This window comes from Heterodontus francisci, chromosome 22 (genome assembly GCF_036365525.1).
Source record: "Heterodontus francisci isolate sHetFra1 chromosome 22, sHetFra1.hap1, whole genome shotgun sequence".
Classification (NCBI taxonomy): domain Eukaryota; kingdom Metazoa; phylum Chordata; class Chondrichthyes; order Heterodontiformes; family Heterodontidae; genus Heterodontus; species Heterodontus francisci.
In genome coordinates this window covers 52,496,829-52,516,831 of record NC_090392.1, presented here as the reverse complement: position 1 = coordinate 52,516,831, position 20,003 = coordinate 52,496,829, and the positions used below count along the sequence as shown (strand labels likewise).

The 20,003-nt window shown below is 44.0% G+C and overlaps 1 protein-coding gene across 5 annotated transcripts in view; it reads left to right on the top strand.

The window, feature by feature from the left end:
• The window catches only part of robo3 (roundabout, axon guidance receptor, homolog 3 (Drosophila)), a 514,962-nt gene that overhangs the window by 230,855 nt on the left and 264,104 nt on the right, over window positions 1–20,003 (top strand). For all 5 annotated transcript variants that reach the window (XM_068053853.1, XM_068053848.1, XM_068053850.1 and 2 more), the window contains exon 2: window positions 18,631–18,957. In XM_068053853.1, coding sequence (XP_067909954.1) covers window positions 18,631–18,957 — 327 coding nt within the window. The remainder of the gene's footprint in view (window positions 1–18,630; window positions 18,958–20,003) is intronic.

The following is a 20,003-nucleotide window of genomic DNA, read 5'->3' as shown; positions in this document are numbered from 1 at the left end:
CCTTCATTTATCTTTTTTTTACAGCTCTGAGTCTCATTAACAACAATAACAACAATTTGCATTAATATAACACCTTTAACATTGTGTGGGTCCCAAGGTGCTTCACAGGAGCATTAGCAGACAAAATTAGATACCGAGCTACATATAAAATATTAGGACAGGTGACCGGATGCTTGGTCAAAAAGGGAGGTTTTAAGGAATGCCTTAAAAGGAGGAAAGAGGTGTATAGAGGTTTGGGAGGGGGAGCGTAATTCCAGATTTAAGGCCTAGATGGATGAAGACACAGCTACCAATGCTGCAGCAAAGGGAATTGAGGATGCTTAAGAGGCCAGAATTGGAGGCAGACAGAGATCTCAGTGGGTTGTAGAGCTGGAGGAGATTACAGAGATAGGGAGGGGTGAGGGCATGTTAGAATCTGAACACGAGGCTGGGAATTTTTAGATTGAAGCATTACAGGACCAGGAGCCAATATAGGTCCGTGAATGAGACTTGGTGCATGTTAGGATATAGGCAGCAGAGCTTTCGATGAATTGAAGTTTACTGAGGATGGAAGGTGGAAAGCCTGCCAGAGGCACATGGAACAGTTGAATGTGGAGCTAATGAAAGCATGAATGAGGGTTTCCACAGCAGACGGACAGAGGCCATTCCTTATGCCACTAAGAAATTGGGGTACGTTTCTATCTTAAATGTTCTGTATAATTGCGAGCTGTTATGATATTTCTACAGACATGTCTCTAGTCAGGCTCCTTCCATTGTAGTCTGCAGTCAGCAGTTCAGTGGCAATTTCCTTACAGGGATTTTGGGACACACTGCGGTCTTTTTTGTTAAACATCATTTCCTAGGAATTAAACAGTTTCTCAATGCCAGAAGCAGAATTGATTTGGAATACTGTAATCATGAACAAAGCAAAGCAAAGCCCAGAGGGATGCTGAGCAAGCCGAGGTGCTTTTACTGATGAAATCTCCAGGGATTAAAGGAATAAAGGGGTTATTAGGCAGCAACCATGAATAAGGTGTAAGCAACTCATTAGTATGTGTTGGGCAATGCTACTTTTTCCAATTATTTTGAACTGTTCCATCGCTTTCCCTTTGTTCATTTATTTTATGAGTTTTTGATCTCATCTACATGAGGAATATTAATGCTGTAGAATTAAACACATTCATACTTCAGGCATCCAGCACCACTATCTGACACTGCCAGGTCAGGGAGAGAATGGTTCAACATAATGTTTTGTACAGAATAGTCGTTGAGTTTTCACCAGGTCTTTCTACAAGTACCTCACTCCCTGAACAGAGAGATCAGTAAGAATTTAGTAGTTGATGATCTGTCCAACTTGACCAACATCATCCAGCAAAAAAAAAACGATAACAGCATTAGCGTATAATTTCAGAGCACAGAAACAGGCCATTTGGCCCAGCTGGTCTCTGCTGGTGTTTATGCTCTACGCAAGCCTCCTCCCACCTTACTTCATTTCGCTCTATCAACATATCCTTCTATTCCTTTCTCCCTCATTTCCTTATCGAACTTCCTGTTAAATGCATCAATGCTATTTTCCTCTACCACTCCATGTAGCAGCAAGTTGCATGTTCTCACCACATAAACCAAAATGGTGAGGGCCATTCCAGACAATCTCCTATGTTGCACATGCAGAGTGAGGCCTAGGCAGTGGGAGACACCACCAATGGTAGGGTGAAGGAAGGAGGAGCGCACAAGAGTCAGGAGAATTGAGAGTTAATAGGGTGCAGTGGGGTGTTGTCGGGCAGTAGCAGGTTACAAGAGAAAGTTGGGGGGAAAGGCCATGGAGGGATTTAAACACATGGATGAGAAGTTTTTAATTGAGGTATTGGGAGCGTGAGAACAGTTGGTTAGTCATTATGCTCTCTTTACTCTGGCCCAGTGGGGCTAATGCTGACTTTGTGCCATAATGTAAAATAGGTGAGCTCAGTGGAATTAAAAATTGGAAGGGATGTAAAATCCATTTGCACTATGGCACAAAATCAAAATCTACCCCACTAAGTGCCTCAGCCCCAGTTACAGGAGAACATCTCCTACTAGCTTTAGTTATCACATCAGCCAACCTGTGGTCTCTCTGAAACTGTCTTTTATGTAGTCAGTGAAATGTTTGCCCATTCAGTGCCAACCACAAGCCTAGTCCAGCTGATGATAACCCTGATATAAAGGTGGCCACATCCAGCAGAGCCTTTTTTTCACCAAGAGAATAAAATGAGCCTTTGCTTTAGATTAAATGGAATTCAGTGAAACACTCCCTTTCAGCGACACATAAGCAAAATGGATACATTTTGTTTATGTTTAATAGCTTTTATTTTTCTAGTACTCTTGACACAGCAGTTAATTGTGAGGATGCAGATGAAATGTTTGTACTGTTGAACTCCACAGCTCTGAGTGAATTCATGTCCTTGTTTAGTTCTGTCTGAGTGTGTGATTAGAGGCTGCTGGTAATCTTTGAAAGTTGGATTGCCGGCTGTTGCAGCTGCTGATTAATTATTCCTGCTAATTTGTTTGTGTGTGAGCCAATCCCTAATGGCACTCTTGACTAGTATTTTATTCTCTGCTGTGATTTGAGTGCCATTTCCTTCCCTTGTTTTTAGGGCCTCAGCAAGGGCATTGACCCAGCAAGCTGGCTCAAGTAGCCTGAGTGTCAGCTTCCTGTATCCGGGTGGAAGGCAATCTCCTAGTCGACAGCTCTTAAAAGAGCTTTAGCACCAGTGTCAGCCATCACTCAGTAGCTAGTCCTCTTCCTTCTGAGCCAAAATGTTGTGGGTTCAGTTCCCACTCCACAAACATGAGCACATGATCTGGACTGACACTCCAGTGCATTTACTGAGGGAGCTCTGCAGTGTTGGAGGTGCTATCTTTCAGATGAGATATTAAACCAAAGTCCTATGTGCCCTCCTTGGTACTATTTGAAGCAGGGAAGTTGTCTCATGTGTCCTGTTCAATATTTATCTCTGAACTAACACCTATTAAAACAGATTAGTTTGTTATCACATTGCTGTTTGTGAGATCTTGCTTTGGGCAAATTGGTTGCATTTCCTACATTACAAAAGTAACTACACTTCAAAAGTACTTTGTTGGCTGTAAAACATTTTGGGACATTCTGAGGGCATGAAAGACATGATATAAATGCCAATCTTTCTTTCATGTCTCCCTGACATAATGGCAGGAGTCACGTGAGAGTGAGTGGGTACCTTCATCTGCCAATTTCTGTCCCACCCTGTGGAAAACTGCTTAGCTAAGGCATGACTAAGATCAGCAACTCAGAGGTGTCACTGGAGGAGGGAGCAATGCACAATGTGCTTGGGGCTTTAATGAGTTGTGCTGTGATGCTCTACTCCTTTTTAAATTGAGAAGCCTAGATGAAAGCCAAAGACTTGCAGGTTGTTAGGTAAAATTGGCCATTGTAAATTGCCCCTCGTGTAGGTAGGTGGTAGGAGAATGGTGGGGATGTGGTAGGGAATATGGGATTAAGTAGGATTAGTATAAATGGGTGGTTGTTGGTTGGCACAGACTCGGGGGGCCGAAGGGCATGTTTCAGTGCTGTATCTCTAATTAAATAAAAAATAAATAACAAGACCCATAGTGCAGCACAACACAAAGACTTGGAAGGAAGGCTCAAGTAGGTACTTGACATGTAACTCACGCTTGTAAGATGTAAGGGGGGAGGAAGACCTAGGGAGTTGCACATATTAGAGGTCCCGGGAAAGCGTGTGTTGGAACTGAGACAATATCGTAAGTCCTGATTTCACTGCAGTGAAGTTACCCGCAAGAGGCAGAGCATGGCAGATAGATTACTTAGAGAATAGCAAGAGAGGAAACATCAGAGAAGCAATAACCATCCGTCCAAAGGAATAGGTACAACATCTATTCATCGAGGCAGAAACACGATGTAACCTTCCCTTAATGACCAGCTCTGGAATTCTAACATTTATTGTGGCCTTGTAAGCTGCAGGAATCAGTAATAGACACTACTGCAGGTTAAATCAAGTGTTGAACAGTGCGTTGTGCTGTGCAATATTCTGCAACATTGGCCCACGCACCTCACATAGTGGCATCTCTGTAGCCTTCAATGAACAGTGCACGGTTCACTGCCTCTCTCCCCATTAGAACTGTCATCACCTAGAAATTCTGATAAATTTTCACATTTGCGCTTTGCTGCCAATTAGTAACTTATCCTGTTCTGCTCTGGTGATAGAGCAGGGAGAAAGGTGCAACCTCCCAGCTCTCCCACCCCGAATCCCAAAAAAATCCCATTGCTCTAAAGTCTGCATTTTAATCGTGTATTTTGTGGCTGTAGTTGTAATAAATGAATATAGATTTTAACAAAACATATAAAGATGATTGATGGCCTTTTTCTTTCATCAAATTCTCTTTGAAATGCCAGTCTTGTGCTCTAACACATTTTACGAAGGTTGCTGTTATAAACAAAGAGGGATTACAATTTGACAGATAATATTAAGTGCAAAGCACTGTCCTTGGAGGCCTCACAGAAAAGATTTTACAGTGAGGGGTGTATTTGTAGCATATTCCTTTCAGAGAGGAAGCCATAAGTATTGTGTGCTGTATCAGTGTAACAGACAGGAACATCACTAATAGAATGTGTTATGTGGTTTCTCTACAACTGAAAACGAGTATAAATTATGGTTGATATGTTACAGCGTAGTGGGACAGTGATCCTTTTAAAGGGGGACAGGGAATATTAGGAAGAGTAAGATATGTATATTACACTGCAATGGAGTGCAGGAGGCAGTATGACCATTTTGCTGGTCCAGAACACTTAGACCCAAGGAGGTGCCTCTGACATTACCTCTTGCTGTAGGAGAGAAATAGGGGCATTAAACCCAGATAGAAAGTGGCAGGAGACATAGTGAATCTATAGGGTATTGAAGCTTGTCAAAAGAGTTTGCTTCAGGTTTTCCCTATTGGATATTTGTGGAATGGCTACATAAGTCAGCACTGGAGAGCACTGCTGGCATCTGCTGAACTGTATTGGTCTGTGCCAACTTGTAACATTCACAAAACATCTTTTTACAGGAGCTATGGGCAGTTTCAAGTGTGCCAACTGATGCCATCCACATGCCACGCCATTGCCTTTTTTTTTTAGAGCTACAGTCTTTGTAAAGTTGCACCATCAAAGAATAAAAGCACTCAAAACATGGCTCAGATAGGCTTTTTTTAACTTTACCTGTACTGGCTTTTCATTAACCAACAGCTAACTAACCAGAGAAAACAAATCCTAAAACAAACAGATTTCCTTCTGCTCTATCACTGATTCCATTGTGCAATGTGTTACTGACAGTACTGAGCAGTAAGGTCCTGGGTTTGAACATTTGTTAGTTTGGTTGATTAGTTGATGGTAGATAAGCTGCAGATGACTGTAGTGCCCATGTGCCAAGAGAAGAAATAAAAAATATAGGCCAGGTTCCCCACTCCTGATCACTGCCCTGCCCTGCCAGCATTGGAAAGTGGGCGCATTTGTACAACAACAAGAACGTGCATGTATTTAGCACAGCTGATGCAGTAAAACGTCCCAAGGTGTTTCACAGAAGAAGTATCATACAATCTTTGACACCAGATAAGGAGATACTGGGATAGGTGACCAAAGGCTTAATCAAGGAGGTAGGTTTTAAGTATTGTCTGAAAGGAAGAGAGAGAGTCGGAGAGGTTCAGGGAGGAAATTCCAGAGCTTAGGGCCTAGGCAGCTGAAGGCATGGCCACCAATGGTGGGGTGAAGGAAATTGGGGATTACAAGAGGCCAGAATGGGAGGAATACAGGGTTCTTGGAGGACATTGGGTGAGGCTGATTCGGGCTTGGCAGTGATGCCACCCGTGTTTGAATAGCCGGCCAACACTTATTTCTAGGCTCAACTTAGAGAAGTGAGGGAATTGAGAGGAAGAAACTATATCCTAGCAATAGTCAATGCTGCAGCAGAGGAGGGGCAAAAGGAGGAAAAGATAGGAAAGTCACAGCAGGCAGTGTGAGGAACTGGATGGAGGGCTCAGGAGGAGCTGTTCGATACCAGATGGAGCCAGGACACACAGAAGGAAGTGACAGCTGGAGACAGACATCTAGCAAATCTCTGTGTGCTTACCAGCCTCAACAGAGCTAAACAGTGTCGATGATTGGAACCTCAAAGTCCAACACCCCATCAGGACAAGGCATGCGCGCATAACCAAAACTGTACTCATGCATGGTGATCTGTTGATGCTTTAACCAGAGTCTTGTTAAATTCCAAACTGCAGAGTCATTTGTAAGAGGAAACAGCATTGGCTAGTCAATATTTAATAACATTGTGCTTCGGAGTGGGTGGTTGAGTGGCCAGAGATAGCTCAGTGCTCACCGGTGAGTGTTTAATCAGGATAGCTGATTTATGGTAATGCACTGAAAGGATGGCAGTAGCAATTTAAAAAACACAGGTTGCTTCAGGCTTTAAAGAGCGTATGTCACCATCGGGACACCTCGTAAAAAAAGTCAAACAGTTGCTAAGAATTATTAACATTCACAACCTTTTTCGTTTAGTTCTGTTTTTTTAAAACAAAATCTTAATAGTTTTAGCAGTGAGTGCTGATGGTGTAACTGAGTGGACATGGATTGGAGGAGTTACACAGTCTAATATTGTGATGGAGCTAGATTAGAACCAGTAAATATAGCACTAACGTTAGTTGGAGGAGTTACTGAATCTAATTGCATGAGTGAGTTGGATTTACATCAGTAGAGATATAACAAGATGTTTTACAAATCCGAGCTCCCAATGAGCAAAGGTCTACTAGGAAGGTAGGAACAGGATTAGGCCATTCAGCCTGTTCAACCAATCAATTAGATCATGGTCGATCTGTACCTCAATTCCATTGACACCACTTTGCCCCATGTCCCTTGATGCCCTTACCGAATAAAAATCTATCGATCTCAGTCTTGAAATTTTAAATTGACCCAGCAGCCACAACCTTTTGGGATATTGAGGGCTTTTGGTCTCCACCAGAAGCACAAATTCATGAAATATACCCTTCAGTCAGTGACTCGGATTTCTGTCTGAGGGAGGTTCCTGAACCCAATAACAGGAGTGAGTTGGATTAACATTAATAGAGATGTAGGCAGTGAGTATAGGTTCCCAGTAATTCTTCAGAAGAGCGTTGGCAAGATCTTGAGAGGCAAGCATTTAAAAAAAAATTATTTGATGGGATGTGGGCATCACTGGTGAGGCCAGCATTTGTTGCCAATCCCTAATTTCCCTTGACAACCGAGTGGCTTGCCAGGCCATTTCAGAGGACATTGCTGTGGGTCTGGAGTCTCATATAGGCCAGACCAGATAAGGATGGAAGATTTCATTCGCTGAAGGAAATTAGTGAACTAGATGTGTTTTTATGACAATCAATGATAGTTTCACGGCACCATTACTGAGACTAACTTTCAATTCCAGATTTAAAAAAATTAATTAATTGAATTTAAATTTCACCATCTGCTGTGGTGGGATTTGAACCCATGTCCCCAGGGCATTAGCCTTGGCCTCTGGGTTACTAGTTCAGCACCATTACCACTATGCCACCAACTCCCCCTTCAAACTATAGAGGGTAAGATGCAATGAGTGAGATTCGTGACTTACTCCAGTCTTCTCGACCTTGTTTGACCACTTTACTGGGTCGGAGAGGAACTTCCCAATGCTTTTCCTAAATTGGTCTCAGGTTGTTCTTAAGACTAAGGGACTGGAGGAGGGTCAGTGGGGACATGAGTGGCTCTGGCATGTCTTGATGGGGTAGACTGGCCCAGAGAGTCATATGAACATACGAATTAGGAGCAGGAGTCGGCCACTCGGCCCTTCATGCCTGCTCCGCCATTCAGTAAGTCCATGGCTGAACTGATTACTCCACATTTCCACCTACCCCCGATAATCTTCCACCCCCTTGCTTATCAAGAATCTAACTACCTCTGCCTTAAAAATATTCAAAGACTCTGCTCCCACCGCCTTTTGAGGAGGGTCTTTTCCCAACCTGCTTTTCTTTTGTATTATTAACGCAATGTTTCAGCTCCTTTTACTTCCACTTGACTAAGTAACTCCACCAAATTTCAGCAGATAGCACTGACCAGTAAAACACCTGCAGTTCTGATTATTACACACATTATTGAGTTTTACCAGGTAAATTGCAATGATTTACTGCTCCCGAGAGCACAAATTGGCAATCTGGTTCTGGAAGGCAACACACCTGATTCCTGGCTCATGCCAACCCTATGTCCAAATTCCAAGCACATGAGGCATTGTCCAGAAATGCTGTATCATAAAATTACCTGTTGATAGAATATCATGCCAGCCTGCAAATTAGAACACTGACTTCTGTGCCTGAATCCCTCATATGTGCTCCCATTGGGCAAAACCCTGCATTGGGAGTATGATGTTGTATAATTTACCATGAGATAAGCTTGAAAGGCAAAAGGTCCAGTGACTCCTGCGGTCAAGTGTGTTGGACACTCACCTGGTGCGTTCCCATTAGGAAAGCAAGCATTTCCTCCAATCAGCTTTTGTGTATCACCTTTCAGTTTTCAGAAAGTGGTATTGGTAGAAGCCTGCCTGTAAGTTATCTACTCTACCTCTTGGCCACATTTGGCTATGGTGGCCAACAGAGAATGGAACGAAACAAACCATAATTTTAAAAGTGTATTAGCAATCTTATGTCAGTATGCACTGTCTTCTACAAAACGTTACTTCCTGTTTTTGTGGTACTTTCGTGTTCATTTTTCCATTTTAATTTTCTGTATCCACATTCAAAATGGCAGCTCCCTATGTAAACCTGTCACACTGTAATGGGATCCTCCCACCAGTGGTGGCACTGTAGTGCTTCGGTTTTGGGTGTCAGATCAGTCTTATCTAATTTCTCGAATTGTTGCAACACTTGCTATTTGCATTATAAGTAATAATACAAATTAAAAATATTATATTGAAAAAAAGGACAGAATGCATGACTATAAAATGTCATCTAACCCTGCTTCACCAGAAGATTCTTCTTTGGCCTCCTTGTCTCGAGAGACAATGGGTAAGTGCCTGGACGTGGTGAGTGGTTTGTGGAGCAGCGCCTGGAGTGGCTATAAAGGCCAATATTAGAGTGACAGACTCTTCCACAGGTGCTGCAGAAGAAATTGTTTGTCGGGGCTGTTACACAGTTGGCTCTCCCCTTGCGCTTCTGTCTTTTTTCCTGCTAACTGCTAAGTCTCTTCGACTCGCCACACTTTAGCCCCGCTTTTATGGCTGCCCGCCAGCTCTGGCGATCGCTGGCAACTGACTCCCACGACTTGTGATCAATGTCACAGGACTTCATGTCGCGTTTGCAGACGTCTTTAAAGCGGAGACATGGACGGCCAGTGGGTCTGATACCAGTGGCGAGCTCGCTGTACAATGTGTCTTTGGGGATCCTGCCATCTTCCATGCGGCTCACATGGCCAAGCCATCTCAAGCGCCGCTGACTCAGTAGTGTGTATAAGCTGGGGATGTTGGCTGCCTCGAGGACTTCTGTGTTGGAGAGACGGTCCTGCCACCTGATGCCAAGTATTCTCCGGAGGCAGCGAAGATGGAATGAATTGAGACGTCGCTCTTGGCTGACATATGTTGTCCAGGCCTCGCTGCCATAGAGCAAGGTACTGAGGACACAGGCTTGATACACTCGGACTTTTGTGTTCCGTGTCAGGGCGCCATTTTCCCACACTCTCTTGGGCAGTCTGGACATAGCAGAGGAAGCCTTTCCCATGCGCTTGTTGATCTCTGCATCGAGAGACAGGTTACTGGTGATAGTTGAGCCTAGGTAGGTGAACTCTTGAACCACTTCCAGAGCGTGGTCGCCAATATTGATGGATGGAGCATTTCTGACGTCCTGTCCCATGATGTTCGTTTTCTTGAGGCTGATGTTTAGGCCAAATTCGTTGCAGGCAGCCGCAAACCTGTCGATGAGACTCTGCAGACACTCTTCAGTGTGAGATGTTAAAGCAGCATCGTCAGCAAAGAGGAGTTCCCTGATGAGGACATTCCGTACTTTGGTCTTCGCTTTTAGTTGGGCAAGGTTGAACAACTTGCCCCCTGATCTTGTGTGGAGGAAAATTCCTTCTTCTGAAGACTTGAACGCATGTGAGAGCAGCAGGGAGAAGAAAATCCCAAACAGTGTGGGTGCGAGAACACAGCCCTGTCTCACGCCACTCAGGATAGGAAAGGGGTCTGATGAGGTGCCGCTATGCTGAATTGTGCCTTTCATATTGTCATGGAATGAGGTGATGATACTTAGTAGCTTTGGTGGACATCCGATCTTTTCTAGTAGTCTGAAGAGATCACTTCTGCTGACGAGGTCAAAGGCTTTGGTGAGATCAATGAAAGCAACGTAGAGGGGCATCTGTTGTTCGCGGCATTTCTCCTGTATCTGACGAAGGGAGAACAGCATGTCAATGGTGGATCTCTCTGCTCGAAAGCCACACTGTGCCTCAGGGTATACGCACTCGGCCAGCTTCTGGAGCCTGTTTAAAGCGACTCAAGCAAAGACTTTCCCCACTGTGCTGAGCAGGGAGATTCCACGGTAGTTGTTGCAGTCACCGCGGTCACCTTTGGTTTTATAGAGGGTGATATTGGCATCGCGCATGTCCTGAGGTACTGCTCCCTCGTCCCAGCACAGGCAAAACAGTTCATAGAGTGCTGAGAGTATAGCAGGCTTGGCACTCTTGTCAATAAAATGTTATCTAACCCTGCTTCACCAGAAGATTACATTTGTTCTTAACTCCCTTTTGGCAGTGTCACAGGTGATCGACTAGTATTAAATAATAAAATCCTGTTCTGAAAATGATTCTCTGTTCAAAATTACCCTAATCATTCCTTTAGGTATGTATAATGCATTAGTTATATATTCTTCAAAGATCTTAGCCATATAAATTGCTAGTGTATGTCATAAAGCTTAGTTTAAGGGCAAGGAGGTCAAGTTTAATTGTTTGAACCTAGTAGTGGGTGGTCACTTGCACAGCTGTTAAGTTGGCGGTGGAATGTATCTGTAAAACAAGCCTCTCCCAGTGGCTCTTTCAACATGCTGCAGTTTAGTCATGCTCCCAGATCTCTAGGTTGAAAGGAGAATCTGCTTTATGATATTTTGCAATAAAATACTTTCCTTCTCCTCCGATTGTACCATTCCCCCAGCAAGCCACTGGGTAAATACATTGACACTGACCCTTACAGGCCAGGAAGGTCTCAGGTTCTATCCCAAGCCTGTGCAAGTTAGGAAATCTCAGCTGGGTTGGAAATGGGAGTGCCACAATTGGTTTCAGTGACCTTAAACTAAGAAAGGGATGAATCAGCCAATGATTCCCACCACTGACTCATCCTGGAATGTGAAGGGCAGGTAAAGACCACATCAGGCTCCACAGCAGTAACCTCCCCCCACCCCTTATGATGGTCGAACAGCCTGACACTCACTGTCAAGACTCACCTATGAAGACTGGTGAATTCTAGCAGCAGTCGTTGAATAGTGATCAGGACTCTTGCCCTTCATTAACCCAAGTGAAGCTAAACCTTGTGCCCTTCTGTCCTTCCCCACATCCTCCCACACTGCTGAGATAAGAATTCCTATCACACTTTCTCACATCTTTCACACACATCCTAAAACTCCTGATATAAGCTAATTATTGTTGGAATTGTATTGTTGTCACATTGATTCAATGTAGCAGCTATTTGTACAAAGCAAGATCCCACAAGCAGCAGTGAGATGATTGACCACTTTGATATTGGTTTAAACAAATAATTTTGGCCAGGTTCCCAGGAGAAGTACCTGCTGTTTCCAGATCGTAATGTGGTGTCAGATGTGGCCCAGTGGTATCACTTTGTCTCTGAGTTTGTAGGTTCAAGTGTGAGCACAAAATCTGGGCTGATACTCCAGTGTAGTACTGAAGGAGTGTTGCACTGTTGAAGGTACTGTCTTTGGGATGAGATGTTAAACCAAGGCCCTCTTAGTAAAAGATCCCATGGTGTTAATTTGAAGTAGAGCAGGGAAGCTCACACTGGTGTCTTGGCCAATATTTAGCCCTCAACCATCAAGACTAAAATCAGATTATCTGATCATCAATGTTTCCTGTAAAAGTTTGTTGTTGTGCATGACCAGCTTTTTCAGTGCGCAGTACCTGTAAATTTTTTTGCACAACCACTGTCGCAGGCGCTGTATTTAATATCGAACAAGGCCTGCGCAGTACCTTTCAGGCTATTGTGCAGCCGTGCGCACGTGCAGCTTAGTGGGAGTGTTGCTGGTCATTATCACATTGCCGTTTAAGGGACCTTGCCTTGTGTAAATTGGATGCCACATTCCCTACATTACAACAGTGACTATACTTGAAATGTACTTCATTGGCTATAAAGCGCTTTGGGACGTCCTGAGGTTTTGAAAGGCGCTATATAAATGCTTGTCTTCCCATTCTTTTAGATCTTTGATGTCCATTTAATTTGGCAAAACAAGCAGGCAATTTAACATCGGACCATGGCACCTCAGGCCATGCAGCACACCCCCAGTGTCAGTCTAGATAATGTACACAAGTCATGTAGTAGGGTTTGAACCCACAACATTCTAACGGAAAGGCGATTAGCTAATTCAGCACAGAATCGGGACAGAATCTTGAATCTGCATGATTGGCCTCTTCATTTCATGAAACCACTGAGCCAACACTTTAAACAAGATAACAATGACCATTTATTAAATTTCCTTTGAAATACAAACACAAGTTTTATCCAGATACAATATAATGGGACTGATTTTCTGATTGCAGGAGAGTTACCCCACCTCCCCCATGAGCACATAGCAGGAATATTAGGGCTGTGGTTCCCAGAAATTTCCATCCATGGGGAGCGTGCTGGCAAGCTCCTGATGAGCAGCTCCAGTGGGTGAGGGTCTGCACCAGTATTTGAAAAGTCAGCTCTTACATCTCAATCTACATGACACTGATGTGATATCAATATCAAGAGGATCTGTCAATTTCAGGTCAGTTTCATCAATTTTTAGATCAATCAGCTGGACAGAAATTCACTGAAAATTTGGGAAAGTGTCTGCGCATTACATAGAAAGCTGATTAAATTCTGATGCCAGCTGATTGTATCCAGCAGTGATCAACCAGTGCAGTGCGCATACACACAGATATATAATATATATGCAGGCACAAATACACAGGTACGCACACATGCAATGATAATTGTAATTCTGAATCTTTTTGTTTGTGACCACGAACAGCCAAGAGCTGCCCCTGCCCCTCCCCCAATGTCCACTATCCCCATCTACTATCCCCCTCCTTCCTTGGTTTTTTGAGCAAAAACATTATTTGGTTTGGTACTGAGCCTCGCAGCTAGAAAAGAAAAAGTCAGTTCCAAGTTTGATCCCTGGTTGATGCTGAATTGGCTGGGCGGGAGTTGGGACTGTTACAGTTAACGACAGAACCTGCACTAGGGTGAGGTCAGCATCAACTCTCCTACATTTGATTGTTATTCATGTGGGCTTTGGGATCAGGCTGAGCTGTGATGCCCCCTTCCACCCCCTCCCCTCCCCCCCCCCCTCCCCAATTGTCCATTGCCTGCTAACAGTATCTAAGCTAATAAATGACCACTTTGGTAAGGAGTTGGAAGGCAGTTGACATGCATGTGACCAAACTTTTACATGGCGCATAAAGGGACAGGAAAACTAATTTATTTTAAAGAGCAATTTCTATAGAAAAAAAAACAAGCACTTCTGGATTACAGAGTTGAATTGGTGAGTAAAAGATGGAGGTCTGTAATACCTATTAACATGTGACTGCTGGAGGTGCAGAGAGATTTGTATCATCAGCTTTGTATAGTGCATTACAACACATGGGTCTTGTGCCTCCCAACTGCTCACATTATAGAAGAATCCATCAATGGAGGTGATCAGTGTTGGTGCAGGAGTAGGGAGGGAATGAAAAGGTAGTAGAAATCTGAAATTTTCTTCCCTTAAAAAGCTGTGACTGCTGGTACAATTGGAGCCTGAGAGCGATAGGTTTTAGTTAGGTGGAGATGTCAAGTGCTATAGAGTGAATGTGGGTAAATGGATTCAAGGTGCTTATCAGCCATGGTCTAACTGAATGGCAGAACAGGCTTGAGGGGCTGAATAGCCTCCTCCTGTACGTATGTTTCTATCGTCATGAAATGTCTAATATTTGTGGTGTATCAATGCAGGCATAGCTGCTCTGTCTAAGGTGCTGAAAATACACTCAGCAATCTTTGGGAACTGAGAGATGAGCACATCGACTATGACTCAGGCACAGAAACATTCACCACACTCTCTTAAGAAGTTGATGCTTTTTCATTAGTTGCATTTTGAGGGATGATTGTAAATGTCAATCACTGGCTTGTTCCTTAAAGTGCACTGCAACGTGAGTGTTGCTTTGTAATGCTACACCAGCCACTGAGAGACTCAAATTCCGAGATATTTGGCATTCCTGGAATGTCTGAACCATCCACATTCAATTGCAAGTTATTATCAGGCTGGTGTCATAACCAACATGGCACAATGAGCGAGACACTGTCCAACAACACGAGATCTACTCCTGTGCCTCAATCTTCTGTATCAACCCTGAAATGTCTGACATGGACAATCAACAAAGTACAGCTGTGGTCTCTGCTGTCAGTGGAGCATTTCCCCCAGTTGGCAGGAATAGCATCACCTCACAATCACCACTCTAATGCAAAGGAATGAAGTTTTCTTTGGTTACATCGATACAGTCCAGGCAGAATCTGCCGAAGCAATGTGAAAGATTGGGAAATTTTAAATGTAAGTATGTTACGTCAAAACCACTTACACCCGTGTTTTCTGCAATCTTTGACACTGCTTCAAGATTCAGTTTGCTCAGATCAGGCCAGACCTCTGGGAGAAATTATGAGATTCCGCTGATTCCTCTTCAAATTGTGCTCATATTCTTCGGCGCACAGCCATAGGAGGCACATTTTAAAGGTCTTTTCATATGAAAGGTATATAATTCACTAAAATAAACTGACTAGTGTACACCAATGGAAGTATTAAATGGTTCAGTATCTTTTTTAAAATTATTTTTCCTGAGCTTCAGGCTTGTGAAATTTCCAGCTTCATCCTGTCATGACTCTGCTTAGTATAAAGCAGGAAAAATTGCTGTCAAAATGTTCCATTCTCAACACAATCTTTCCTTAAAATCACAAATACCAGGAGAATGCTGAGGTAAATATTTGTCTTAAGTGCTCAAAGAAAAAGTGCTGTGTCCTGACAATACATGTCAGGAATGTGGCTTTTGTGCCCACCCCAAGTTTTCCATTCAATTATTTTAAGACAAGGGTTATGCATACATTACGTGATCCAATTCATGTAGTTCTGCAGTGGGACCACTAAATTAATAAGACGGTGTTTGTGTGACAGAGAAAGTCTTAGCGTTAAGAGTCTGACAATGAGGGTGGGATGTGCAACAAAGAGAATGTTGTAACCAAGAGTCTGAAGTTGAGGACGGGGTGTAACAGAGGGAGTGTTATAACTGAGAGTGTGGTAATGAGGGTGCTTTTGGGTAACATTCAATTATAACTGCAAGCCTGTTCATGAGGCTAGCTTGTGGTTTAGATTATAACTGTGTGCATTACCATGCATAGTCCATAATATCATGTTGGGTGCAGAATCCTCAGGAATCCTGGACCATCCTTCCATCCCACCAGTGCTGATTCTTCAATGGATGTTGGGCAAACAGATAGTCAGTGGCACGATCTGCTGCATCCCTGTCATTTTCTATGGTCAGGTCTCCCATCAGGATGGTGTACACCCACCAACACCCATTAATCTGATGCAGGTGAGGTAAACACAGCCTCCGCATTTGACAAGTTCAAATCCTGGTTAGGCCTCAGGCACCAAGTTGGGACATCTCAGAGTGCACTTGTGCACAAGTCTCACCACCAACCACTTCAGTCCGAATTAGATGTTCTCGGCAAAATGTTGGAAGTTATCTCTGCGACCCATCACAGATGATCACCAAGGCCTGCCATAGTAAGTCTCTACCCCCAGACTGGCATGAAAGGTGAAGGCCAGAAATACAGCCAGCATCAGGGGCATCTCCTAGACTTTGCTCCCCCAATCAGCAAGCCTTGGCTTACTTCCAGTGGCTGTCCTTTTCTAACATACGTTTCAAAAGGCAATTGGATAAATACTTGAAAAGGAGATAGTTGCAGGTCCATGAAGAAAGAGTGGGATTGATTGCATAGGTCTAGTAAAGAGCTGGCTCAGGCACAATGGGCTGAATGACCTCCTCCTGTGTTGTAAAATTCTATGATTCTGTACTGAAAGCTCCCCGGTAAGAACACACTGTGGCCCAGTTTGACAGGTTGCGGAGAAAGTACAGTTCGTGCTTCTCGCCTCCGTGTACAGCAAAGCCACGCTGACCAGGGTTACCAGCTCTGATGGGATGTATTCCTAGAGGTTTATCATCTGATCTTCTGGCTCCAACCACCCCACCCTCAAGCTCCCACCATTGCTTAACTGACATGTCCATCCTCGCAGTGAAACCGCCTTCCCACACCAATCAGAAAGCAAACAGGCTCTTGATTACCTGATTGGATGGTGCTTGACTGCCAGTCAAACAACAGTTTTATCCCATGTCCAATATTTTTATAACTAATAAATGAACCAACACACCTTTTTTCATATTGCTATGATTTCTCTCCTGGAATTGCTTGCAATTGTTTTCCTGGAGATTAATCTTTAATTCCTGGAGACTTCAGGACAATTCTGGAGGGTTGGTAATCCTAATGCAGACCAGTGGACTTTAAAACCTGCCCTCATTGTGACAGAGGTCGAGTTATAATGAGAATAGGGTCCAGTAGATGTTATAACAAGGGTGCGATGTGCAGTCCAACTCTTCACTCTCACAGTAATTGACTTTATGTACTGCTTGAAAAGGGCACATTTTGAGTGACTATGCTGTGTTCTGATGTGATTAAATGGATGATATTAGCATAAAAATGTATTTATGTGAAGGAGCCAGGCTTGGGGAGATAAGGAGAATTTTCCTTCGAACAGAATCCCCTGTTTCCCACTGTTGTACCTGTAAAACCCTTCAGGGTCAGAAGAGATAAGTGCAGCTGATTGTGAGGTGATTAATCTTTTTGTCACAAAAATGAGATTCGCATTCAATGGAATACACATTGAAATTGCAGCTAGCCTCACACAGACTGAGATAAACACACAGCAGCCAGACACAGTTATATCAGGGAAAATGAAGCCATTTCCCTGAGCTGTGAATGCAGACTGGACTGTTTTGTCTGTCCATCTTGATTTCTGGAGATGATGCAGTATATTTAAAGGGGTGTTGTCTATTGCAGAGGGTGCTTGGCCAACGATTTTGTTTTGGGGAACTGGTAAAACTGCTGATCAGCTCCATCAACGATCATTGTATCCTGTGTTTGGCCAACCTTTTCTAATTTTCTTTTATGTAAACGTTCTGTGATGTTAGTACCCCTTTAAAGGATGTTGAGCAGGTGATGCCAATGAAAACAAGTTGTCCTGTAGGTCCTCTGCTGTCTTGATTGGTAAATGCACTGCTGGTGTGGTACTGAACAGTGCAGATCAGTGAGGCTCTCAGTTTGATTAGGGAGCTGTGTGAAGTTAGCTGATCTCAGGCTGCCATGTAGCTTTGGCCAACCTCCCGTCTTCCACCCTCCGTAAACATGAGCTCATCCAAAACTCTGCTGCCCGTATCCTAACACCCACCAAGTCCTGTTCACCTATCACCCCTGTGCTCACTGACCTACATTGGCTCCTGTTCTCTGATTGCTTCCATTTAAAAATTCTTAGCCTCATGTCGCTCCATGGTTCCACCCCTCCCAATCTCTGTAACCTCCTCTAGTCCTACAAGCCTCCAAGGTCTCTATGTTTTTCTAATTCTGGCCTCTTGTGCATCACCGCCTTCCTTCAACCCACCATTGGTGGCCATGCCTTCAGATGTCTAGGCCCCAAGCTCTGAAATTCCCTCCCTAGATTGCTCCACCTCTTCATCTCTCCCCTCCTTTAAGACACACCTTCAAACCTACTCTTTGACCATTAGTATTCGTCCCCTGTCCTAATATCTCCTTATGTGGCCTAAACAGGAACAATTACCCATAGTTGCCGATCCTTATTGCTGTCCAGCGATCTGGTGGAAAATGCAAGTGTGGATACAAAATTGCACACAATAGTAAAGATCATGAATAACTTTCCCCTTTTATAGCACACAGGTACTGAGACCAATTGTAATGCCTGTTCTGCTACCCTGTCTGAGGTCCACTTATTGAGCCTGAAGCCTCCCTGGTCAGTGGGTATTGCCATCAAAGCTGCATTTCTGGCGTATCCCTAACTGCCCTGAGATGGTGATTGTGGGGCCTCCCCTTGAACTGTTGCAGTTCTTGAGGCAATGGTTCTTCCACAATGGTGTGAGGTAGGGAATTCCAATTCTAGCACTACCACCACATGGTGCATTACCCACTGTGCCAAGACAGAGCTCAGAATCTATTAGAATGAGGTGATTGTTAACAAATCTTCCAGTGACATCATCGGCTTAGTAACCGGGCTAATCCAGACTGGATAATCACAATGGCAAATCTGATTTAAAAATTTTTTTTTCAGGCTCTAGGCTGCGTCTGGAAGACTCTGCACCCCGGGTTATCGAGCATCCCTCAGACCTAATTGTGTCGAAAGGGGAGCCGGCCACACTGAACTGCAAAGCAGAGGGGCGACCCACTCCTATCATCGAATGGTACAAAGATGGAGAGCGAGTGGAGACAGACAGGGATGACCCTCGCTCCCACCGCATGCTGCTCCCCAGCGGATCGCTCTTCTTCCTGCGCATCGTGCATGGGCGGAGGAGCAAGCCCGATGAAGGCATCTACGTGTGTCTCGCCAGGAATTACCTCGGGGAGGCGGTCAGTAGAAATGCATCGCTGGAAGTCGCGAGTAAGTGACTGGGTGAAAAGAGACCCCTGCTTGGTGGTGTGCTGATCCATGCTAGCCCTCAAGATCCAATAGGCCTGAGTTTAAATGCATGCCTTAGTGAGCTGTCATTCAGGAATTAGGCAGCACTGTCTTAAATGTTTGCAGTGACTAGAGAAGCTGGGACTGTTCTCTTTCAAGCAGAGAAGAGTGAGTGAAAGATTTAAGAGAAGTGTTATGACTTGTTTTGATAGTGTAGGTAGGGAGAGCCTGTTTCCACAAAAGGGTCAGTTACAACAAACACAGATTTAAGATAATTGGCAAAAGAACCAGGGAGGAGAGGAGAAATTGTTTTATGCAGTGATTTGATTTGGAAATCATTGCCTGAAGGGAAGGTGGAAACAGATTCAATAGTAACTATCAAAAGGAAATCGCATAAATAATAGAAAAGGGAAAATTTATAGGGCTATGGCAAAAGAGCAGGGGAGTAGATAACTAATTTGGTAGCTCTTCGAAAGGGCCAGCACAGACATGATGGGCCAAATAGCCACTTTCTGTGGTACAAGACTCTATGATTCAATGAGTTCAAAGCTATTTCTTTGCTCTGATCCCAGGAACTGTTGCTGGTTCCAGTGGTTTGTTTAAAGTGGCTAGCACATGCAATTCAATCCCTCCATTTACAAAAGGAATGCCTTTCTTAAAGGAAGCAATGCTCAATTTTCAATTCATTACAGCTGGCAGTTATGAGCGATATAATTGGAGCCAACCTCTTGTCCCGAGCATCCATGAAATCCTCTTCACACCGAGTGTTTATCAAATGTCGCTCAGTTGAGTTAAGCCATTGATCAGCCAATCAATACTGCACGGCCGAGCATTGCAGCTTCCAGCTAGCAAAGGCCAAAGGTCAATGCTCACAGAACATTAACACCCGAATTGCAATGTCAGTGTTTGCGAGGTGTTTCAGGCCTGCAGGCTGCGACTGACAGCCCCGATGCCATTAGGACACCCTCAAGCCCCAGTTTCCCATTTTGCTGACAGCTCATGTCAAAACTCTTTAACCCTTTGAGGAC